General features: G+C 42.5%; 1 protein-coding gene across 1 annotated transcript; it reads left to right on the top strand.

Moving 5' to 3' along the window:
* Positions 1-4,083: 4,083 nt before the first annotated feature.
* On the top strand, positions 4,084-24,769 carry FRRS1L (ferric chelate reductase 1 like). The gene is given in 6 exon segments (XM_027105985.1): positions 4,084-4,110; positions 4,112-4,490; positions 15,654-15,738; positions 17,825-17,963; positions 20,947-21,193; positions 23,140-24,769. Coding segments are annotated over 6 exon segments (1,050 nt in total). The 3' UTR covers positions 23,313-24,769.
* The last annotated feature ends 1,653 nt before the right edge of the window (positions 24,770-26,422 follow it).

Genomic DNA, 26,422 nt, shown 5'->3' on the forward strand with positions numbered 1-26,422 from the left:
AACTGAAGTTTTCTTGAGGAAGCCGGGAAACTCAGTGTTACATATGTGTCAGGTTGGCTTTGCTTCCGAAGAGGGATGCATGGGCTTTTTGGCCATTGTTCTCAGGAGGCTCTGAGCCTGCTGCTGCTTCCCCATGTCCCCCTGGGTTCACAGATGTTTCAGAAGGTTGATGTCACTGGAAGTCTGATCACAAACAAGTTGGCTGTTACTGTATATGAAAACCCAGTACCTTTGGCAGCTCAACCCTAACCAGTAAAATCAAGAGGATTCCATTGTTTCAGCAGTTGTCCTGGTTATTTGCCTATGTACATGTATGTTGGGTGCTTGGCATTGTGACCTGAGAAGATGACATTGTGTTGGGTGGATTCATAGGGATAAAAGTGAATTGGTACAATCACGTCGCCTTTTTTTTATATACTTAAAACCAAAACAACAGTACCATACGGTCACACAACACATCTTATGTCCGGGGAGAAACATCAGCTTGCTGACATAATCATTCCGGAGCAAGTGTTCCAGACTGTGAGCCACAGACTCCTGGTGGGTGTGGGGTGAGGGTTAATGCAAGTGGCCTGGGAATCCTGCAACCCCAGGTTTGTGGATTGTAGATTGCGTAGGAGGTCCTTATGTGTAAAGAATTTAAAAATGAGGTCCTAGAGCATTCAGAAGATCCCACCTGAATGTGCCCCAAGAATACACTCCCAGAATAGCACAAGAATATTCTGTTACCATCTTTATCTTTCTTTCATCATCTCAAAGATCACAGCTTTTAAAAAACTTGAAATTCACCCTGTTAACCATTTTAATGTATATAATTCAGTATTTTTTAGCATATTCATAATGTCATACAAATATCACAACTATCTAATTACAGAACATTTCCATGATTCCAGAAAGAAACTCCATATCTGTAGTCACTACCAATTCTCCCCTCCCCCTATCTTTTAGCAACCACTAATTTACTTTCTGTCTTTGGATTTCTGTCTATGGATTTGCCAATTCTGGACATTTCATATAAATGGAATAACACAATATGTGGTCTTTTGTGACTGGCTTCTTTCACTTAACGCAATGTTTGCAAGTTTCATCCATGTTGTAGCATGTATTAGTACTTCATTCCTTTTTAATGGCTATATAATATTCCATTGTAAGGATATGCCACATTTTGTTTATCCATTCATCAATTAATAGACATTTGGCTTGCTTCCACTTTTTGACTCTTATGAATAATATGAACATTTGTGAACCTATGTTTTCAGTTCTCTTGGGTATATAACTGAGATGGGAATAGCTGCATCATACAGCAACTCTATGTTGAACTTTTTGAGGAACTGCCAAGATCACAACTTTTATTTCATAAACAATCAAAAGTGAAAAAAATCACATATATTACTAGACAGACAGAAGCATGGGCAAATCTGTTGTTAAACTGGTCAGATACCGAGATGCAGCACTGATTTGTGGGGGGTGAAGTTTATAACAGAAAAAAAATTGTTTTAGAGAAATGGCTTTGAGAAGATAAAATAAAGGTGCTATCTTTTTTAAAAAATGCAAATGAAATTAAACTCAGGTTCATCTCTAAGTTCTTGTTTGAATTCCCAACTCTTGTTCAGGCAGCGGTCTCAGCATGTTCAGGAAACGTTCTTCCTTGAAAAATATGTACAAAAGAGAAAACCACAGTATTGTGGGTTCACGTCAGTGGGGAGCAGAGGCTTTATGCAAACCCTGGGATGTAACAAAGTAGGGAATATGTGCTGAGGGTGAGAACAGGTCTCCCTCCAGGGCTGAAATCTTGTAAGAAAACAAAAAGAATAAGAAAATCCCAAAAGCAATTTAAGTGGATGAGAGAGAACCTCGTGAAAGGAAGCAGCCAAGCCTGTAAGGAATTGGAAACCAGAGTAGGTTCTAAGGCCCTGGGGTGGCGTGCAGACTTTTAAGTGACCCATGAAGATTATGGGTATTCTCCTTAGAAAAAGCTATACGTCACACATCATTCCAGCACTTTCATTGGATCCTCACACCACCCCTGAAACCCATCTATGTCCGCCTTTGAGTCCATGGACCCCAGGTCCTTGATCATGGGTAGCTCACTGAAATCTGCAGTTTACCTACAAGCTTCATTTTAAGCTGTGGGTGCAAACCATCCTCCAACACCAGCACCCAACATCCCCTGCCCCCCCCCAAAATAGCCCACCTGGTTTTACCAGACCAGTTTACCAGAAGAATGACCTGGTTTTAATCTGCCTTATATCTGGCACCATCACTGTTAATTGTATTAATTAAAATGAAGGGAATACAAAATAAAGTAATAGATAACAGCTTGGATTCCCAAACCAGTGAATCAACACCAGAATCAGAAGTCCAAAGCTTGTTTTTTTTGGCTAAACATTGGTCCATTTAAAATTGGCCATATCTTTCCTGATAAACAGGAAGATGAAAAGAAAGACATTTCAATTTTTGACAATAAGATTTTATTTTTGGATTTTTTTGTTCTTTTAGGGATACTCTAACAGATTTTCAATTGATTGGATTTCTTGTATTTTAGAATTTTATCCTCTGAAAGCTATGTTTTTGGGAAAGAAATGTCTCTGTTTTGATTTTTAAAGTAATTATAGTTCATCTTACCTTTTTCAAGCAGTAAATCTGACATATTTCTTACAACGACTGGGATATTGGGAGACCTAGTGAAGCCCAGGGTTTCCATGAATTATACCTGAATCACCTGTCAGGATAAACACGTTTAAACTCCAATTGGACAACCCACCATCAGTGTTAACTGATACCTAAAAGCAAACATTTGACCTCTGGGTCACACAAAACTTCTCACTTCTCACAGCAGCCCCCTGTCTCCCATCTCTCCTGGGCCAAAAAAGGTTGTAATCATTAGTTTCTTTTGAATTTTTGTATTTCAGAACCATAGGCATATTCATTCGTTCATTGTCATAGGGTTTAATACTATAGGTATTCATTCAATACCACTGATCCTCACCTCTATCATCTTACCTAATCTCCAGTGCATCATGGAGGTTACTGATCACCACGCGGCACTGCCTGACTTCTGGGCCTACGTTTGAAACCTCCATGCTTTTCTGCCTCCGTAATTATTTTGTTTGTTTATGCAATAAAATAAAATTTAAAAGCAAGCTAGAATGCTGGATCTGCAATACTAGCATAAAAAGAATTGTATCCATGTTTTCTAGCGGAAAACAGCTTAGCAGTTTGAATGTGTTATCACTCCAAAACCATCATTTGGAAAGGCCTGGCATGTAGTTAAGTGCTTGGTGTGAATGAATGAATGAATGAATGGCTGAGTAAATAACCGGAAGTGAACTGCAAGCGGCAGGAATGGATTTGGGAAAGTCGGGAATTCCACGGTCTGGGCCTGCCAAGGCCTGTACGTGCTCGCTGTGGGGAAACCAGTAAACCAGTTGCCTGGTGTTGAAGGGGGCACGTTACGCAAGGGCACCGGCAGCCTCTGCTGACTGCACACGCCAAAAATCTATGTGAATCCAGCCCAAAGAGCTGGGTTCTAGTTTCCCTCGGGAAACTAGACCTTAAGGACCTCGGACCTCGGTTTACCTATGTTTAAAGTGGCCCTAAGGACCTCGGTTTACCTATCTATAAAGTGCGGATCTTGCAATTTCAACTTTTTCAGTGATGCTCCCAAGAAGTAATGGATATAGTAAGTGCTTTATATAAACCAAAAAGTGCTGGAACAAGGTGGGGGAAGCAGTGACTCTGACAAGGTGTGTTCAAGGTGAACCCTCCGGGGAGCACTTCTTAAATGTGAACGTATACTGGGGTCTCCCGGGGATATTGGTAAAGTGCATCCTGAGTCACGGGTCTGCCGTGGGGCCCGAGATTAGTGATGCTAACATGCTGGCCTCTGGGGATGCTGCTGCTGCTGCTCCGTGGACCACTTTCTGAGTAGTAGCAAGAGGGTAGAAGGGCCAAATCTGTGTCTGTGAGAGACTCGTGGAGGGAGGGAGGAGAAATGGGAGAAAGAACAGAGGCAGAGAAAGAGAGTTCGGGCGAGGAGGAGAGGATGCTAGGAAGAAGGGGAGGCTTCTGGCGCAAGCGAGGATGCGCAGACCGAGGCTGGGAGGCGGCGGGTGCGGGCGGCTCCGCGGCTGCGCGGGCTGCGGGAGGGGGCGGACGCGTGCTGGCGGCGGCGGCCGCGCAGTACCGACCCTGCGCCCGCGGCGCCCCTGCTGCGGCCCGAGCGGCCGGGCTGCGGGATCGGTGGATAGCGATGGCGCGGTCGCGCCGGCAGTGCCCGAGGGCCTGGGCGCCGCTGCTCTTGCTGCTGCTGGCCGGGCCCGTCGCCTGTGCCGCCAGCCCCGCGGACGACGGCGCGGGCGCCGGGGGCCGGGGGCCCCGGGGCCGCGCGCGGGGGGACTCGGGCTCCGACGAGGCGGTGCCGCGCCACGACTCCTCCTACGGCACCTTCGCGGGGGAGTTCTACGACCTACGCTACCTGTCCGAGGAGGGTGAGGCTGCGGGAGGATGAGGGGCTGCGGGAGCGGAGACCCGGGACGGGGACCGGAGGCGGCAGGAGGGGGGGGGGGGGCGGGCAATTGGTTAGGATGCGAATGGAGGCAGCGCCGGCACGGCCGAGGCCCGGACGGGGAGCGCGTGGCTCCCACTACCCATCCGCCTGGACAAGTGGTCTCAAGAGCTGTCAGCGCCTTCCACCCGCTGCTGGCTTTACAGGTGGGGAGACTGAGGCCGGGAGAGGCAGGTGGTCAGCCAAGTCCTGCGAAGCTGCGGACAGGTGGGGCTGAGTCTAGGCTCCCCCAGTTTTCAGCATCTGGCCTCCACTCTCTGTCTCTGTCAGGGATTGGGGTAGAGGGTGGTAAGGGAGGAGACTGCCATCTGGCCTAGGGTGTGTGAGATAAGAGCAGCTGGTGGGAAGCAGAAATCCCAATTTAAAGAGAGATGTTGCCTTATTTCCTCCCTGTCTGTATGGACCTAAATTTGCAGTGGCTAGTGTCCCAAGCTCAGCGTTCTGTTCGTGCTCACTGCCCTGCCCATGAGAGCCGGGTCACATCTCTTTCCCCACTTCCAACCCATTTCTTTACAGTCTTCCCACATGTCATGCATCCCTAGTGTGAGCCACCATTGTTGGGGCCTGGTGGGCCCAGAGACGGGGTGTTTGTCCCTCAATGACCTCCCTGTAGAGGCAGTGTTTCAGTGAGCACAAAAGCCAAGCTGATTTTCTTCAGAAGGAATGGAAACTGGCTTCTTACTTCTGCAATTTGGAAAGTGATTTTCCTTTTCTTCTGCTAAGAGGAATATCCAAGAATCGAGTTGGGCTTTGAAATGTTGTGTGTCCCAGCAGATGATATGACGCTGGATGTATCTGTTACTTAAGATTAGGTTTAGTTACCTACAACAAACAAACATTAATAGCTTAAATAAGATAGAAGTTCCTCTGTCACGTAAAGAAATCTAGAAGTAGGCAGTCGAAGGTCACTGACTACTTTATAAGGAGATTGCTCAGAAGGCCCACGTATTCTACTTACACTTCATTAGCCACAACCTAGTCATATGGTCACACATAGGTGCAGAGGATGCTGGGAAATGTAGCCTTTATCTGGGAAGTAATATGCCCAATTCAAAAGCTGGACTTACTGTATTATATGGAGAAATGGATTTGGGGAAATACATTAGTTGGGTAGATGCTTAACTGCTGAAACAGGGACCCCAACATACAGTGGCTTAAATAAGATAGTTTATTTTTCTTTCACTTGAGTCTGGCTGGTCTGGGCAGGTGGTCCAGCTCTGTTCCACAAGGTCATTCAAGGACCTAGGTTCTTTCCCTGATGTTGTTCCCCCACCCTCTAAGGCTTTGTCCTCATCTGTGTGGAAGTCAGGTTGCTTGCACGTCTTTGTTCAAGCTTAAGGAAAGGAGAAAGAGAGGAAGTTCAGGACAAACAATTACCTTTTAGGCTGGTTGCACAAATCACTGCGGTTCACATTTCTTTGGCAAGAACCTAATTACATGACCTAGCTGCAAGGGAGGCTGAAAAGTAGAGTGTTCTAGCTGGGTAGCCATGTGGTCAGGGAGAAGGAAAGAATGCAGGGGCAGAGTAGGGGAACAACAAGCAGAAGTAGAATCTGTCACTCTATGAAAGAATAAATAGTACAAAATCCATCTCTTTTTGAAAGCATGTAATACATAGTTATTCTGTTCATAGTCAGCCTAGCACACTGCTAGGTGACTCAAAGGTGGCACATGAGAAGTTATATTCTCATTGGGCACATGCATCTAACAAATGGAGAACAAGGTCACATTCTGTCAGTTTGTATATATAGAGAGAACGAAGTTAGTTGTATAGTCCAGGCACTTTTATGAACATGGACATCAGGTGGGCTGCAGCCCAAAGGAAAGCTTTATAGAGTTGAACCAGGAAGTGTGAGAGACTTTGGTGAGACAAAAGGGGGAGGGCACTTAGGTGAGGTGACCCTACAGGGGTAGCAGGGCCTGTGATGTGTACAAATCTCTAGTTTGTCTGCTTGGCACTCTCACCTATTCTGCACATACAACCTGAAGCCTGGCTCTAACCCTCAAAAATCTGCAATGGTTCCAACCTACTCCCTGGAGGAAGCTTCAACTCCTTTATCTGGAATTTTCTGTCTGACCCAACTTTCATTTACAACCATCTCTCACTCCTTCCTTTCCCTCACTCTGAGCTTTCACTGCCCATTCTACCCTTCTCTCTGATCCTTTCACTTATCTTCAAAGGCTGATCCTACAACCATCTGGTGGGTGCTAGTGGGGATGTTTGTGGGGTGAGCCTCCCAGGGGAAGCACGTCTACTAGATTACCCTAGGCCTAGGCTTTAGCCTTGTGGGTCCTGAGTAGAGACTTTCCCAAGATCCTTAGAAATAATCAATGACACTGCCTTAAAAGGGTACTGCCAGAGATGGAGAAGCAGAACGAGGAAATGTCCCAGAATGGTTTCCCACCCAGGAGACGAAGGAAAAAGGCATCAAGAAGAGTGTCCCATGTCATGGGGAGGCCCAGTGAAGAGTTAAAGTAGTTGATGGATCCAGGAAATGAGAGGTAATGGGTGGATTTTCCTGAGATGAGTTCAGTGGAGAAGGAAGGAGGGAGACCAGTTGATTTTGGAGGAAGTGGCAAATGAAGAGGTAGAAATAGTACCTTTAAACAATTCTATCTTTCTATCAGTACAAGTGGGGTTGTCTTTTTCTAGTGACTGGGCTGTTTTCTCTATGCAGGGTACCCCCTTCTCAGGTTCAAAGTTGCCAACAAACTGAATTTTTAATGAAAAAGTAGCCCAGTAGTATGGAATCAGAAAAAGGGAATTAGAATAATGGGGTGGGCATGGAGAATTCCCTGAAACTCTGGTTGAGCCCAGTGACCATTACCCACCTTGTCCAGAGACCATTTCTCCAGTGTCCAGGTTGCCCAAGACCCCCAGGCCACAGACTGAACACTGGCTGATTTGATGTTTCTCATCACCCCCTAACATGTTCATTTTTTTTAATTTAAATTATATTTTGGTTTAATGATGCTAGTTTTCAGAATTCTCGGGCTAAGACATTCTCATTTCGAATGTCTTAGCCTGTACTACTCAGCCTTACAATCCCAGCTCAGTTGCTGCCTCTTTCAGAGGGCTTCTCTGCTTTCCTCCCCCCATTCCCTGCCACTAGGCAAGATATTCTCCCAGAGTACACTGTCTAACCGTGCTGTGACCCTTTGTGCTCTCTGTGGTTAACAGTTTGGATAGGTTCTTGGTGCTTGACTCCTATCACTCATACCCTCTTACCCTTGAGGTTCTCAAAGCCAGAATCTGTATATTCAGAACAACAGTAGAAATATAAAACAGATCACCACATGATTATGGGCAAACCTCCTATTCTGAGGTTTCTCTGAAAAAATGGAGTTGGGTGTTGGCTTAGGGTTAAGTCCTAAGTGAAGCCTGCTGCTCCCTTTTCCTTGCTGCTAAGATTTACAGACCAGGTCTGAGGAGCAAACCCTGAGACTCATCAGCCAGCCACTTGGATGATGGTAGCTGGCTTGCCCTTGGGCCATATCCTACCTTGGAAGGAAACAAGGAACACCATTCAAGGTTGCTTATCTTTAAGGCATAGTAGTCTGACCACTTGTAAAACATGGCATAGTCAATCAATGAGTTTCTGACCATTGAGTTCTGACCACAATTTTTCCCATCTTGGGAAAGAGCTAGTAAGGCAGTAGAGAGAGGAACAGAGCTTGGGGGGAAGGGCAGGAGTTCCTTCATCTGCCTATATTCTTCCTGCGTCTACTGTGTATTGTATGTGGATACATAACTCATCCCCATACATATAAACATTTGGGATGCTTTTCCCCTTGTGGTGCATATATACGTACTGAGAATAAAAAGACCCCCCCCCCCCACTCACACACAGAGGCACATGCACACGTATTTTTTTCATTTATAGTATTTCATTTATAGTATTTATAGTACGTTGGTTTGAACAAAGATAGTGTCACCTTTTTCAGTGACAAAGTAGAAACAGCATATATATATATATATATATATATATATATATATATATATATATATACATATATATAGTTTTGGGGCAGGAGAATAAAACCAAATCACAGAAAAGGTAAATAATTTAAAGGTAAATAATCTACATCTAGTTCATATCCATGAATCTAACCCAATAATAACACTAACTGGAGCTGACTTTTATTAAGTGCCTACTGTGTGCCAGTCACTGTCCTAAGTACCTTACCCATATTAACTTTAATCTTTATAGCAACACTGACTTAGATACTACTGCTATCCCCACTTTGGAGTTAAGGAAACTGACCCCCAGAAAGTTTAAATATTGTAGCTAAAGTCACACAGCTAGAAAGTAGCAGAGAACCGGGTGGGTTTGTTGTTGATTGACTTTATGGATAAGGTGGTGTGAGGTGTCCAGCATGTTTAGAAGAGAAGGCCCTCATGGACCTCTCTTCTAAACACATGTGCTAGGAAATGCAGTGGAACAGGCGGGATGGGGCATTTTTATGGGCAAACTTGAAAAGAGGGGCTTGGAATTGATGGGGTAGTCAGTTGGGAACTGCAAGTTCCTGAGTGGTGGAGTGCCATGATGAAAGCTTTGCTAAACGGGCTCCACGTGGGTGGAATGTTCCATTTTACAAAGTCCCTTGACATTTTTGCTTCATTATATGGTTCTGATAAGCAGAAACGATTCAGGCAGTCCAGAAAGAGAAATAGGCTGATGCAGTAGCTCTCAGAGATTTGAACAGATAATTTCTGGTTAAAACTTCAAGGAATTGAGTACCAAATTAATACCTGAGGGCTGTGATCCAAGCAGTTAATTAGAAGCAATAAATAGCAAACGAGAAGCCATTATCCACCTAGTGGAGTATGGCAAAATAGGCTCAAGGGATTGCAAAAGAGGAACAGATAGTGGCTGCGTGTTAGACAAGAATGGAAACAACAGAGGCATGTTGAGAACCTGGAGAAATGAACCAAGACAATAAGTGCCTCTTGAAGGGAGGTAAAAATGTCTTTCATCCTCCAAGACAGAACAGTTAATTGGAGGGGTTTACAGGGCACATGTGAGAAGAAGGAAAGGGAAGGAGAATAGAAAGGTTTTTTTGCCTCAAACCAATATTATTTGGTCTTCGTCCAAATTTTAATTTTCGATAAAGAGAAAGAAAGCACTAAAACGGAAAGTGGAGGGAAAGGAACAAACAAACAAAACCACCAAAAACCAGTAATAAAAAGGTGGGAGCAACAACATTCTAAATCAACTTATACTTCAGTACAAGAAAAAAGTGGGAGCATGGATAAAGCTAAGGGGAAAAGCAGAAGCTGGCATGGCTGGGGGTCTGACGCATACATCTCAGGACTAAGGAAGACGAGTGAGTGTAGGAGAGATAGGAGAGGGTGGGGAGAGGCCAGTAAAGGTCTTCAAATGGCGTTGTGACAAGATCTGATTTCTGTTTTAGAAACCTGGCGCTGGTGGAAGAATTAGAAGGGAAGTGGGGGAATCAGATAGGAGGTGGTACAATAGCCAAGAGGCAGGCTCATGTTTCAGGGTGGGAATGAAAGGAATGGTGATGCAGGAAACGTTCCAGGTGGAGGAATCTGGGGTTTCAGGGTTGGGAGACTGGGGGTGGGTGGTGGGATTCTTCACTAAGATAGAAAACATAGGAGGAAGGGCATTTGGGAGGTGGAGAAGCTCAGTGTTGGGCGTCTGGACTTGTTTTGCTTGTGGAATGTCCAGGCAGAAACCCCTGGAGGGAGTTGATTGCTGGGCTTAAACGTTGATAGAAGAAAAGGAGAAGTGCCAAAGAGCTGTGAAGTTAGAGAAAGGAAAACTCTGAGGAAAGTAGGAGGAAAGAAATAACGAAGTAGCAGAATTTAATGAAATAGAAACCAAATAGTCAGTAAAGAGGATGAAAAAAGCCAGAAGTGATTCTTTGAAAATATGAATGAAGTAGATACGTGTATTAGTCAGTGTTATCCAGAGAGACACAACCAATAGGATGTGTATGTATATATAGATGAGAGACAGAGAGAGAGAAGTTTATTTTAAGGAGTTGGCTCACACAGTTTTGGAGGTTGGCAAGTCCAGAATCTGCAGGGTGGGCTGGCAGGCTGGAGACCCAGGAGAGAGCCGATGTTATAGTTCAAGTCTGAAGGCCACCTGCCACAGAATTCACTCTTGCCTGGGGAAGGTCAGTCTTTTTGTTCTGTCCAGCTGGGGTTGAGGCCCACCTACATTATGGAGGGCAATCTGCTTTACTCAGAGTCCACTGATACAAAATGTTAAATGTTTATCTCATCCAAAAACACTCTCACAGAAACATCCAGAATAATGTTTGACCACATATCTGGGCACCTGGCCTAGCCAAGTTGGCACATAAAATTAACTCTCACAATAGGATTCTGGCAAGATTGATAAGGAGAAAAAGAGAGAAGACAAATAATATTAGGAATGAGAAAAGGGAGAAATAACCCTAGACATAGCAGAGAGTAAAAAGCTAATATAGGGCTTCCCTGGTGGCGCAGTGGTTGAGAGTCTGCCTGCCGATGCAGAGGACACAGGTTCGTGCCCTGGTCCGGGAAGATCCCACATGCCGCGGAGCGGCTGGGCCCGTGAGCCATGGCTGCTGGGCCTGCGCGTCCGGAGCCTGTGCTCTGCAGCGGGAGAGGCCACGACAGTGAGAGGCCTGCGTACCGGGGGGAAAAAAAAAAAAAAAAGCTAATACATTACAACTCAATAATAAAAAGACAGCCTACCCTATTAAAACATGGAGAAAGGCTCTAAATAGACATTTCTCCAAAGAAGATATACAAATAGCCAATAAGCACATGAAAAGATACTCAGCATCATTAGTCATTAAGAAAATGTAAATCAAAATCATAATGAGATACCACTTAACACCCACTAGGATGGCTATTAAAAAAAAAAAAAAAAAAAAGGACCTTCCCCCAACCCCCCCACAGTACATTGCTGGTAAGAATGTAAAACAGTGCGGCTACTTTGGAAAATAATTTGATAGTTCCTCACGAAGTTAAACGTAGAGTTAACATATGACACAGCAATTCTATTCCAAGAGAACTGAAAACATATGTTCACACAAAGACTTGTACACAGATGTTCATGGCAGCATTATTCATAATAGCCCCAAAGTAGAAACAACCCAAATGTCTGTCAGCCCCTGAATGGATAAAAAAATGTTGTAATCCATACAACATGTAATCCATACAAATGTTATGGAACATTTCTTGTTCCATAAATCAAGAAATATCGTTAATTCTGTGTACCTAGGGTATTTAAAAATTAAAATTCTACAATAAACATAATTTTCCAATAAAATTGTACAGTGCATGTAAAACAGATCCAATTGAATATCTTTATTCTCTAGGCTTCAAGATGATAACTGCTAATAAGATATGGTTTTTCACAAACATTTACATTGTATTGCTATTCAAGGATTAATACACTTACTCTCTACCCATCAAGGTTTAGCCAGAAAGACAGAAACCAATTTTTTAAGCTTTTTAAAACAGGATAATCAGCCCAGGGAGCTGTCTGAAAAGGTATTGAGGGGACTGCAGAAGCAAAAAGGGAGCTCAGAGAAAGTCACTTTGGGAAGCGGCTGCCGGCCCCGGGGCTGAGAGAGCAGAGAGAAGCTCTTGAGGTTGTGAGAGCCAAGAGCTCAGACAAGGGACCTCCCACTCCCACCCCCACCCCAGAGGTGCAGCCCATCCTCTGAGAATGGGCTGTCTGCCCAGCTGATGCTGGTTCCTTTGAAGAGGCTAGTCCTGGGAGTCTAGAAAAAAGCTGTAAACTCAAACCAACTGCCAATGCAAGGATGAAGTAGAGTTGCTGAGGACTTGCATATTGGACAGCAATCAAACAGGAACAAATGGTCTTTCCCTCCTCCTGCCTCCCAACCTCCCTTTAATGTTTTCTTTTGGCAGAACCTAGCCAGCTGGCAAAGGAGAGATGTGGTTTGCAGAGTACTAGCCCATCCTACAGCTGGCTGTAGAGGCTGGGTTGTAGCTGAGATACAGGAGCTTAAATATTGGCACGTGGTCCAAACTTATTTTATTCCAAATAGTAGATCATTTAATTTCAGGAAAAAAAATATAATATTGCTTTGCTTATATTCTGATACCAACCCCACAGTTGGTGTCTTGAAATTCAGTTCTGGCACTAATGACCCCACAGGTTAAAGGGCATGGTCCACAACAAGACTAGCCTCACTTCAGACCAACTGGCTACCAATCCAGGGGCCACTCACAACCCCCCTTGGGTTCTGTAATTCACTACAATGTCTCAAAGGATTCAGGAATGGGCTGTACACACAATAACAGTTTTAGTATCAAGGATACAGCTCAGGAACAGCCAATGAAGACACACACAGGGCAGAGTCTGGGGGGCTCATGAATGCAGTTTCCATGTCCTGTCCTGGAAGGAGAGGATTCCTCCCCATGGAATCATGACTTGTCACCCTCCCGTTATATCAGTGTGTTCACCACCAGGAAGCTGCACTGAGCTTCAGTGTCCAGTGTTTCTATTGGGGTTTCATTACCTAGGCATGGTTGATTTAGTCATTAGCTACAGAATTGAACTCAATCTCCAGCCCCTCACCCCCTCCCTGGAGGCAGGGCTAGCTCAAAGCCCCAAACCTCTAATCACGTGGTTCGTCTTTCTAGTGACCAGTCCCCATTCTGAGTCATCTTATCTCTTAGCATAAACTCAGGTGTGAACCCAAGGGGCTCAGGAATAAGAAAGACCCATTGGGAAATCCCAAGGATTTAGAGTCTCCTTCCCAGGAACCAGGGACAAAAACCAATCAAATTCTTTATTACAAAACATCTTACAGGGACTTCCCTGGTGGCGCAGTGGTTAAGAATCCGCCTGCCAGTGCAGGGGACATGGGTTCAAGCCCTGGTCCGGGAAGATCCCACATGCCACGGAGCAACTAAGCCCGTGCGCCACAGCTACTGCACTTGCGCTCTAGAGCCTGCGAGCCACAACTACTGAGCCCATGTGCCTAGAGCCCATGCTCTGCAACAAGAGAAGCCACCACAATGAGAAGCCCGCGCACCGCAATGAAGAGTAGCTCCCGCTCGCCACAACTAGAGAAAGCCTGCGTGCAACAACGAAGACCCAGTGCAGTGAAAAATAAATAAATAAATTTATACTTAAAAAAACAAAACATCTTACAAAATGAGAAGAAAATGTGATATTATTAAATGATGCCCAAATTCATTTGACAACAAAAGTTCTCATTCCAAGATTTAGAAGCATATAAAATAGGAAATCAGTGCTAGAAAAGCCCTGAGAAATAAGCCATTTACCAACATTAATAAGCTAGTTCAATACATTTATAAGTGAGCTTTGTTCCAGAACTTGCTCTTATTTGGAGCTTAGAAACCCATTCTTCTTCTAGAGACGATCTTACCCAATGGTTAGTTTAAAATTTTAATAGTAATAATAATCCAATAGTAATAATTACTGGCATTTATTGAGCTGGAAATTTGCTATATGCTGATGTATTATTCTAGATGCTAGGAAGTAGTAAGGACAATGGAAGGAAATGGTGAACCTGCGTCAGAAGCAACATTACAAGAGATTGTCTTTTTCAGACACCTATAGAACCTTAAAAACATAAGTAGTCATTGCATTCCTGGATAAATACTCTGAGAAAAAATAGCCACAGCATTGTAGTGAGAAATAAGAGGAAGAACATATAGGATGATGCTTAACATAGTAGCATCGAACTCCATAAATAGTAAGAGAAAAACAAAACACTCATTCAAGGTGGGACTCAGTCTATAGTACTTAAGTGGATTTACGACTTAGCATAAAATAAGCATGAAAATAGAAAAAGTAATGCATCTGGCCCAAGCACTTAAAGATGGTGAAAAGGTAGGGCTATACTTTAGTATGTGATCAAGATCCAGGGTAAAAAAAAAATGGGCTATACTTTAGTATGTGATCAAGATCCAGGGTAGTAGAGATGAACTGTCCATAGAGCACAGATATGAACCAGGAAAATGTGGCCTGGTGACTTTTTTTTTTATTGAAGTGTAGTTGATTTACAATGTCGTGCTAATCTCTGCTGTACAGCAAAGTGACTCAGTTATACACATATAGACATTCTTTTTTTAGATTCTTTTCCATTATGGTTTATCACAGGATATGGAATATAGTTTCCTGTGCTATACATTAGGACCTTCTTATTTATCCATTCTAAATGTAATAGTTTGCATCTGCTTTTTGCTTTTTTTTTTTTTTTTTTTTTTGGCTTTTTTTTAAAAGTATAATTTAATGAAACAAAGTAAACAAAACCTCATTTAAAAAAATTACAAATCACAAAGAAAGGACTTCAGAATAGTGAGAAAAGAAAAACTAATACAATAATTTTTTTAAGTGTATTCGCACTGCCTAATATCTATGGGTGATTTTATTTATTCATTTGACAATCATTCAATGTCCAGTGTCAAGCACTGTGCTGGGCAGAGAATACAAGATGAATCACACATGGTGCAGGGAGTGGACAGCCTAGAAGAAAAATATTTGTGTCACAGACTGGAAGCATAATGCAGGCTTTCCTTTGATGTGTGGTTGAATGCATTATGATGTTAAGAAAGATGCGTGAAATGATTTGTTTAAAGAATTAGTGAGATAAAATGTTCTATACAGCTTAATGAAAAACGGAAGTTCAGAGAAACAGAAAAATCATATTATAACATATAGATATAAATGGAAAACCTCTGCTATCAAATATAGAAATGTTTCATTTATTTTTTCTCTTAGAACATGTGTATTGTATAAAACTGTGATTTTCATACTCTCAGGGGACAGTGGTGAGCCAGTGGGTATGATATTATGTCCTCTTTCAGTGCCTCAGGCTCCTTACCTGTAAATGAGGAAAAAGCCCTTTCTCAGTTAACACGCAAGGCTGGGTTCAAAGATGTGTGCCCCTACCTGCCCCTCATGAGAAGGGTGATTAGGCTTCAACAGAGCTCTTTTCTGAGGCCTTCACCATTTCTAGACGCGTGCGCTAGAGAATAGTCAACCTACTAAAAAGAAGCATTTCTCATTGGAAACGTTGTTCCTGGATTTTCTAACCATTATTTATTCTCACTGGCCAGGTTACCCTTTCCCTACTGCTCCTCCTGTGGATCCATTTGCCAAAATCAAAGTGGATGACTGTGGAAAAACTAAGGGATGCTTTAGGTTGGTAGATCTGCGAGTTGGATAACTTTAAAGCCAAGACTTTGATTTTACTTCTCAAGGTAGTATTTAAATTGCATGCAGTTCGCTCTAACCAGGGACCTGTACCCCTCATAACTTCAGCAGAGATGCGGCTTGTTTCTGATGGCCACCCCAGGTTTCAGTCTTCCAAGCCTTGAGCTGTAGCATGCCCGTTGGCCCTAGAACGTTCTTCTCTAGGTCTTCATTTATGACTGTACGCCATTGGCTCAGGTGTCTAACCAGTTGGCTGTAGGAAAAAGAATCACATAACACAGATGTCTCTGCTTATTCAGCAGGGGTGTGGATGGGACAGGCAATAATAGATGTGCCTGAGACCCAGTTCCTTTTCAAATCAATAGTCACGACTTATGGGTAGCTGTATGATACTAACTAGTCATTACGCATTGATTATTGTGTCTAGCTAGTTGCTAGATCTCAGATCTAGTGAGTTCCTGCCTGATTATTCGTAGTATGCTGTCAAGACGTGATGGGCTGGAGCTAGAAAACAGTAGTGTAGACAGTGGGCCTCCCGTCTAGACAGCTGTGCTTTGTTGGGAAAGCCTCCTTTTCTTTGAATCCTTTATTTCCTAAAACAAATTGTCCTTGAGTAAAGATTTTGATGGCCACTGCACTGAATGTTTGGGTTTTTTTTTTTTTTTTTTTTGGTTCAGTGCTCAAGGAGAAACAATTGAACATGGGGGTTTTGAGTTTTCTTTGATTACAAGTGTATTTCTAAGGAATTTTTAAAAATCCAGTGATATGATTATTGGGGAAGATAGCCAGCAAAGAATACTTCTGGTGATTAGGGGATATTTTTGAGAAGCGAAGGCATTTTAGTGCCCTGCTGGCTTCAGGGAGACTTCCTTTCTGGCCCATTCACCCCTCTTTTAGCTTTCCTCACCCTTTTCAGGTTTTTCAGCCCAGTTCCTGTGGTCTTGAGCTTACACCTCCTGCCAGCTTCTCAGGGTATCTGCCAGCAGAGCTGCATGTTCCTTGTCTCCCTCCTCCGTCAATACTTGGCAGCCTTGCATCCTGTACTTTTAGATACCTTCCATCTGAGCTTAGATCATCCCACCCGTTGCTACAATTTTCTGTCGTTTCTGAAAATGGTGTAAAGCAGTGTTCCTGAAACTAGGGCTTGTTGATCCTTAAAGGATCCGCAAGTCCTCTGGAAGAAAATTTAAATTCATGTTTTCATTTCAGTGATGCTCCTTAAACAGATTAACACACGCATAATCTGGTTATCTGGATCACCACCTTACAGTGCTCTATGCTTTAGTGTCTGAATTGTATTAGCACCAAGTAGCCCGATAGAGCAAAAGCAAATTTTATGAATAAATGATGCATTCGCGCCCAGTGAATACCAGATGAGGCATTTGTTTGGTGCCTTGTATGTATAAGTGTTGTGGAGCAATTCAGACAGATAAAAGTGGAGGGGAGTGGAGTCATGTCTAGTAGTAAGAACATGCTCAAAGTAAAGACCCTGCAGAGTCCACTCAGACACACTACATGCAGGTAAGCAGAAAGTCGCTTTCAGTGAAATGACCTCATTTGTCACGTGAACGCTATGAATTTAAAAGTTCCTGGTTTTGTAGTTTAATCTATATTTAATTTGCCCATTTTTGTTAGTTTAATTTTGTAGTTTAATTTAAAATTTGTAAGTGAAAAGAACTGGTAATTTAAATTATTTAAATTATTAACTCAGAGAATTTTTTTTCTCTAAAAGGGATGCAGAAATAATTCAGTAATAATTAATATTTGAGAAACTCTAATAACACGTAGAGAACCCTGGCTAGGCCTGGAGGCCCAGGTTCAGTCCTGTTCCAGCCTGATTCACTCGGTAAGTTCCTTCCCATCTCTGGACCTCAGTTTGCAGGTAGATAAAGAGGAGCGTTCCGTCTCCATGGTCTCTCCTGAGTGAAACTGGGGTTTTGAGATCCCAGGTAGCAAAGATCTAATTTATTTATTAATATTGCTTAGCGTCCTGCCTGACACACAGATGTTCTGTTGATGTATTTTGAGTAAGTGGCTGAGGAAGCAGTAATATCTGTTTTGATATATCCTATAGATATGGCAAACCGGGCTGTAATGCAGAGACCTGTGACTACTTCCTTAGCTACCGGATGATAGGGGCTGATGTGGAATTTGAGCTGAGTGCAGACACAGATGGTTGGGTAGCAGTTGGATTCTCTTCAGACAAGAAAATGGTAAGACACAAAGCATGATAGAAGCTAATTTTTCTCTTTAGTTTGCTGTGCTACTTTAGACTTTAGAGAATGAGCACGGTTGTGTTTCCCTAAGTTATGACGCCACTTTTAAATGGGAGAAGCCGATTTCTGGCATTTAATTTTCTTTTTCAAAGTAAAGCAAGTAAATTGATCAAATCCTTATAACAATTATACTAGTTACGGCTCTCTGATTACAAGTTAAAAAAAATTTCAAGCTAGCTTAAACGGAGATGGAAGTGTTGGTTATGAGAATACAAGGTGTCTCGTGGTACCTGTATTCATTAGTTATTTCCACAGTACTGCTGCAAGAGAGGCCCCAAAACTACACGGCTGGTAACAGGAAGCATTTCTTTCTTGCTCACATGTGTGTGGATTGGCTGGGACTCAGCTGGGCTTGGCTCCAGGCCATGGCCCGGATTCAGGTATTCTCTAATCGTTCTGGAACCAGTAGCTACCCAGGCGTGTTTTTCTCATGGCAGAGGCAGAAGCACAAGAGCCATCCAAGCTTATTTCAAACCTGTGTTCACATCACATCTGCTGATAATATTGCATTGCCTGAAGTAATTCACACAGCCAAGCCCAGAATGAAGGGGCAGGGAAATACACTCCCTCTAGCAAGAAGCCTTGTGAAGGTGTATGTACCTAATATAACAGCGGGGGAGTGAAGAATTGTGTCCAACGATTCAGTCTTCCACAGTGTGCATGGGCAGGAACACATCTGGTCCTCAGAAAGGACTGTGAACGGGAACAGGCAGGAACCCAGGTAGCTGACCATCCCTCACCTCTGCTTCTGTCTGTGCCTCTGCTGCGTTCTCTTTCCTCTGGAGCGTCATCATTTGCCATTCACTGTGCCAAGGTGCTTCCCAAATAGCCAGACTTTCTTAGGCCTTTGAACCTTTGCGTGTGCCGCTGCTGCTTCTCTTCACATGGTCTGTTTTGAGGTTCTTCCAATGAGAGAAGGGCAGCTCAGACCAGGGTTATGGCAGCAGGCGTGGTGGGAAGGGCTCAGATTTCAGATATGTTTTGAAGGTAGCGCTGACAGTCTTTGCTGGTGGATTGGACATAGGTTGTATGTGGGCGGTAAGAAGAGACTGGGGGATCAGGCTAAGCAATCAGAGCTCCAGTGGGTTCGTTCTTGGAGAGTCACTAGAAGAATGCACTTCTCAGTCCAGGCTGTAAGACAGTGGGTCCACCTGGTAAGATGGCATGGACACTAATTTATATCACTTATCTCCTACTTTAGGGTCAATAGGAGAAACAGCAGGTGTGTGTGTCATCCCAGAAGCTGGCTTGCAGTGCAATTGACCATTTCTTGTCCTGGAATGCATTTGCACTCATGATGCAGCTGTTAAGATTAGGGGGCTCAGAGGAGGAAGGTCGAGTGAGGAGCATTCAGATTTTATGTTTGACATTTTGCTATCTAGAGGCCTTTAAAGTATAGGTCTCAAAAAAAAATAAAATATAGGTCTCTCTTTTCTTCTCCTATTACTCCAAGAAGCACAGATTGAAAAGTTTTCCAAACCTGATGCACAGGAAAAGCAAAATGGAACCCTTTTTTAATAACCTTTAACTTTTTTTGAAATGATGCATTACTGTTTTCTTCGTTAGATTTTATTTTTTAGAGAAGTTTTAGGTTCACAGCAAAATTGAATAGAGGGTACAGAAGATTTCCATATACCCCCCCCCAACACACACACGCAGAGCCTCCACCATTATCAGCATCCCTCACAGGAGAGTACATTTGTTGTAACTGATGAACACCTATAACATTTTTGGTTTGTTTTTTATGAAAATGTTAAACCTACAGACAAGCTGCAAGGATAGGACCATAAACTCCTGTATATATGTTTCACCTAGATTCACCAAATGGTAACTTTTTAAATTGTGGCAAAACGTACATAACCTAAAATTTACCATTTTAAAGTATTCAATTCAGTGGCATCAGTTACATTCATGGTGTGGAACTGTCACCACTATCACTTTTTCTCAAACAATAACATTTGCCACATATGCTTTATGTCTCTTTACTGCTGCTGCTACTGCAACAACTCTGACTGCTGCTACTACTTACTATTTTTATTATTTTCTGGAAACTTTGGAGGTTACATTGAAGATATCATAACCCTTTAACCCTAAATATTTAAGTGGGTATCTCCTAAGATCAAAGACATTCTTTTTCATTATATAGTTTATTAAATTCAGGAAGTTTAGCATAGATACAATAGTATTATCAAATATACTTGTCCATTTTCAAATTTGCCCTTTGTCCCAATACTGCCCTTTACAGAAATTTTTATTTTATGACTCAGGAGTCTGTCTAGGAACACCATTAGCTGTCATGTATCTTTAGTCTTACGTATTTTGAAATAGTTTCTTATCTTTGCTTTTTTCTTTTCTTTTTGGTCTTTCACGACATTGACCCTTTTGAAGATTACAGGCCAGTGTTTTGGTAGAATGACCTTCCATTCAGGTTTGTCTGATTGCTGGCTTATGATTAGGTTAGTGTCTGTGTTTTCGGCGGGACTGCTGGAGAGCTGGTGATGTATTCTTCTCTAAATGGCTCATTAGGAGGCACTCGATGTCAGCTATGGTGATACAAACTCTGGTCACTTGGTTAAAGATTTTTTTGATGTGGATCATTTTTAAAGTCTTTATTGAATTTGTTACAGTAGTGCTTCTGTTTTATGTTTTGGTTTTTTGGCCGCAAGGCATGTGGGATCTCAGCTCCCTGACCAGGGATCGAACCCGCCCCCCCTGCACTGGAAGGCAAAGTCTTAACCACTGGACCGCCAGGGAAGTCCCTGGTTAAAGATTTTTAATGGCTTTTAGAACAATTTTTGGGGGTGGGGCTTCCAATTACAGAGTTAATGGATCGTATATTTCGGAGTGAAATTTCTTTCTAGCAGAAAAGTTTGCCAAAGACACACCTTTTGACTTTTTTCTCCATCATCTTTCACGTTAGGGTGGTGATGATGTCATGGCCTGCGTCCACGACGACAACGGCAGGGTGCGCGTACAGCACTTCTATAACGTAGGCCAGTGGGCAAAGGAGATTCAGAGAAATCCTGCCAGAGATGAGGAAGGAGTTTTTGAGAATAATCGGGTCACCTGCAGATTTAAACGGCCTGTGAATGTTCCCAGAGATGAAACAATTGTTGATCTGCATTTAAGTTGGTATTATCTGTTTGCTTGGGGTCCAGCCATTCAGGGTAAGCTTACATTTTGGTATCTGAATTAAACACCAGACACTGCTGTGCTTGTAGTCCTTATTTACTGGGCGAGAGAGTGATAAGCACTTGCCTAACATAAGAGAGAAAGGCGATATGAATGTTCTGCCTTCAGAATGTTATAATGGACTTATACACATGAACACAGAAATGGACAAGTTATACACATGCATAGTTAGAGCAAGATATACAAGATAGTATATGATGAGCTCTGTGCTTAATGAAACAGATCATATGTCTGCTGTATATGATATGTGGACTCTAATTCTCACAATGGTCTCATTTACTCCTCACCACGTCCTCCAGAATTGTAGGAATTACCCTCATTTTAGAGAGATTAAGGAACTTGCTCAAGGCTATATAGCTAATTAATGGAAGAACTGAAATTCAAACCTAGATCTGTCTGACTTCAAAATCAGTGAGTACTCTTAACTCCTATGCTCTAAATAGAAAAATACTGAACAGGAAAGGGCCTCTGGCGATTTCTCTAGAGATTTGACACTCACTTTATGACTATTCTGGTGGTCATAAATCTACCAAATTATCCTACTGTTTAGCCCATTACTCCTCAAATTTTAATGTGTATGGGGATTGCCTGGCTATATTGTTAAAATGCAGTTTTCAGTAGGTCTAGTGTGGGGCCTGAGATTCTGCATTTCTAACAAGTTGGTCCACTGATGACCTCACTCTGGGCGGCAAGGCTCTTCAGCATTTCCCCAACAGTGACCCAAGCATATCATGAAGCCTTTGAGAGGCTGCTTAGATCAAGTTACACTGTGTCTACAGCATTCCTCCTGGTTCATCAGCCTGATGGCCTGACCAAGGATGGAAGGGAGCTGTTCTCAGTCCCTGTATGAGAACTCATTCTGGGAATTACATCTTTCTCATCAACTATCCGTTGCCTAATCTGATCTTTTTTTCCTCTTCAAATTGTTCCCATTGATTGATTGGAGATTTTATACCCTTTTTTTTTTGCCTGTTTCTAGTTGGGAAAACATATGGATGCCTCCAGATTTGTGACACCTTTTCCATTTGCTTATTTCCCAGGTTACCGACAGTGGACCTACAGTTATACCTTTGAGTACTTTCAGTGCCCTGGGAAATAAACTATGTCTTAGGCTGGAGAAATGAACTCATTTTAAATGATGGGATTTGGAATCTAAAACTCTGGGCTTGAGTTTGGTTCTGCCTCTTGGTAGCTGTATCTAGCCTTTCCCTCAAGAAAGGTATGAATTGGAGGTACATAGTTAAGCCTGGGAATTCATGTAAGTGACCAATGATTGAGGTTAGGGAGGAGAGGTGAATGGGACCAGTTGAGAGAAAAACTCTTGCCAGCCGGAGGAGTTTGGTTTGTGTTAACAGGAGGCAGCACGGACACTGCAGCAGGGGCTTGACATGTCCAGTTGGACACAGCTTCTCTAGCAAATAGTACCTTAAAAAACCCTCGCTCTGAGCCCTATTTCCAAGGTCTCTGCTCTAAATTCATATGCCTTAGTCTCCTAAATTTCATATGGGTTAATCCAAAGGTCAGGCCCTTCCTATCAATTTCAGCTTACTAAGCAGCCTTTGCATACAGGTCAAAAAATGTTTCCCATCCAAAGGCTTGTTTGGTATCTTAATCCTCTTACTTTCTGTACCATTCCACACCACTCTGCCAGACAGACATGCAGACATACAGACACACAGCACACCACACCCTCTCTGGTCTGGCCTGGGCAGGCTACCACTTGATATCCCATAGACTTCCATCTGCAAGGGAGTCCATGTGGTCAGGAGTGGTTAATGAGCCATACATAAAAAATATATTTGGAAAAAAAATAGTAGCTCTTGTTCTTTGAAGTTTAGTTTTTCTGTGGTTTGCATGTATCATTTTAAATCTGTACCTTTTTTCTATTGCCCCTTCCTTTTTATTTCTTTCCTCTTTAAAGGCTCCATCACCCGACACGATATAGACTCACCACCGACTTCAGAGCGTGTTGTCAGTATTTACAAGTATGAGGACATTTTTATGCCATCAGCTGCCTATCAGACCTTCTCCTCTCCATTCTGTCTGCTTCTCATTGTTGCCTTGACCTTCTACTTATTGATGGGAACCCCTTAACCACAGCTGCAAAGCCAACAGATTCAATGCATTATTAGAAAGTCTTTAGTATATTTTTAAAAAATATGCAGTATAATTTTAGCTTCTATTATGTAAAAAAAAAGACTTATATGATTCAGCTTTCTGGAAGAAAGAGCAAGTTTCTTTTCTAAGCGAAGAGGATTGTTTAATAATGACCCCATACTTTGGGAAAGTACTTAAAACTTTTCTAAGCACTCACTTTCAAATATGTTTTCTTATTTGAGCTTCCCAACATCTCTCAGTTGGCTTGATGAACATTATTATTGCCATCGTACTGAATGGGATTTGAGACCCAGGAAGGTTCCCTTTTTATGACTCTCGTGCCATGTAGCCTTGGCTACTTGGTAAGATAACACATAGCAAGGTAGAGAAAGCTAGGCATAGAAACCATGTCTCTAAACAACCTTTACTCTTCCAACTACAGCTCAAGAGAGTTACTTGGAGTAATACTAAGGAGAACTTCACTGGATGGCCCAAGTTCACAGCCAGCCTTTTAGGCAGAAGAACTTTCAAATTTTCATAAAGCATGAAGGCATTTGGATACTTACACAGCTAATGAGGAGAATGATGGAGATAATAGTGATATGAAAATGGTTCATATTTATTTGAAGTGTCTTCTGGATTAGTAAGTAGCTAAAAGAACACATTTTTTTTTGCTGCTTGGAAAGGTTAGAAATGGAACTGTGAGTGTTCCTGAAGATGTAAAATTATATTAATGATAAAAAAAATGGGCATTCTTAGAAGTTAGAATTTGGACTCTACTACCACTGTATTTAATAAATTAAGGTGTTCATTTGTGGTTACAGCTAATTCTGTTGTCAGTCACCATATATTGAGTATGATTAAATGTGTATTATAATAGACAAATCATCTTGAATATTCAAAGCATTTTGATAATAAATTAACATTTTTGGAGATTTGGAGTAGAAACATTTTAAAGATGACATTTTTTTAAAATTAGCAAATGCGAAATGACCCATCAAGTGAATTTACTTAGAGTATCCGTTCAAATGTTCAGACATAAATTGGATTGGCAGTCAGCATAATTTATAATAATGTCTTGACTTAATGCATTTTCTTTTTTCAAAGGAACCCAAATGTTCCTTTATTCCAACTGACTGAGTTAACAGCCCATTTAGAGGAAGAGTCTCTGGGTATAATTATGCTGCTGAGACATTTCCACTGTAGAGTTATGGAGTCTTCTGGCTCCCCCCCAACTCCCCACCCCATTGCTTTAAAGTTGGCTTCAACTTTGTGGTTTTTGTGATTAACAACACTGGAGACTGTGATTTCTAATGCCATCCTTGGAATCCATGTCAGAAGTGAAAGGCCGCCTCTCCTTTGGGAGAAGCTTTCACATTCTTCTGGCACTGAACAAAAATAAGGAAAACAGGGCTTCCCTGGTGGCGCAGTGGTTGAGAGTCCGCCTGCCGATGCAGGGGACACGGGTTCGTGCCCCGGTCCGGGAAGATCCCACATGCCGCGGAGCGGCTGGGCCCGTGAGCCATGGCCGCTGAGCCTGCGCGTCCAGAGCCTATGCTCCGCAACGGGAGAGGCCACAACAGTGAGAGGCCCGCGTACCGCGCAAAAACAAAACAACAACAACAAAAAAAAACATAAGGAAAACATCCAGATTCTGTGACATTTACTGCGTGCATCCAAGGGATGTAGGAGAAACAATCCTCACTGCAGGTGGGCAGAGGTGAAATGACATCAAGTCAGTGATGGATTCAAACTCAAGTCATCGGGTTCAAGTCCCTGGCTCCACCTGACTCATAACCAAGCCCTCCAGCCTTGGCTGAAGATGGCCTGTGCATCACCTTCTAAGCTACAGTGGTTGTGTAGCAGTGAGGACACTGAGTATGCAGGCACCCACGTTGTAAATAAGAAAGCAAATATTTTTATATTTCACCCTCTCATGTGTGTAATATTTCCACCATAAATAGGTTAAAACTAAATCGAGACTTGAGCTAGTCTCTGTAGCAGGCAGGGAAGGAATAAGTTAAGGGATTTTCCTTCTGCTTACATTTCAAGTCAAGCTAATTGTTTCATGAATTGTTTTTCCTTGGATTACCAGTTTTGCATATTTGTGCTTAGAACTTTCAACGATTTCTCATTTCCATTAGTGTGAAATGCAAACCACTTTGTTTACCTCCAATATCATCTTTTGTCACCACTCCTCACCTTGCTCTGTCCCAGCAAGACTGATTTGCTCTCATGTTCTTCAGACCTGCTTTCTCACCTCTCGTGACGTTCCCTGTGCCCAAACATTCTCCACTTCCTGGGCTTGCTGAACTCCTATGCACCTGTCAGGTCACAGAGTAAGTATTTCTTCCTCCAGTCCCCTGGACTAAGTATCAGTAGGTTCAGGTCCCTGCCAAATGCTCCCAGAGCACACTCGGCTTCCCCATTATTTTACTCATCTCACTTTCCTGTAATTGCTGGCTCGTCCTCCCTGCTAACTCCGTAATGCAGGGACCATTTCCTGTTACTCATCCTTATAACAGACACGACTGCATAGTAGGTACCCAGCAAACATTTGTTGAATGAATAAATAAATGAAACTCTACTCCCATGGCAAGTTTGGTCCAGAAAGCTTGTATTCCATATACATTGCTAGACTGGTCAACATTTTTATATTCTTCGACCTGTGATCACTCCTTTAGCAAACACTGAACTTTTGTCCCTTGAAACATAAATCGAAAGATCTTTCGTAACAATGCTGTTTTGCCCTGTAAAACAGAGTTGACATTTTTAACAATAATCATTGTTCGGAAATGAGAATTCAACAGACCAGGGATGCAGAACAGCATTTAACCGTCATCCCAGAGAATCATCAATTTATAGACATATTGAAGTTAAAACTCTGTAGACTCCAATTTTATTCGTTCTTACGTAATGTAGGAGAATCAACTTCTATTTTATCTCTGTATTCCATTTTCTAACATAGTACTTGTTACAGGGGAGAAACCCAACCAGTGTGTTTTTGTAAATGCCTAAGTAGAATAATAATGTCTGCTAAGTGTATTTAGTGCTTTTCTTAGCACTTTACAAGGATTAACTCGTTTAATCCTCACAACAACCATAGG

The sequence above is a fragment of the Aethalodelphis obliquidens genome, unplaced genomic scaffold (assembly GCF_003676395.1).
Source record: "Aethalodelphis obliquidens isolate GAN/ISIS:26980383/991018 unplaced genomic scaffold, ASM367639v1 scaffold7, whole genome shotgun sequence".
Lineage (NCBI taxonomy): Eukaryota > Metazoa > Chordata > Mammalia > Artiodactyla > Delphinidae > Aethalodelphis > Aethalodelphis obliquidens.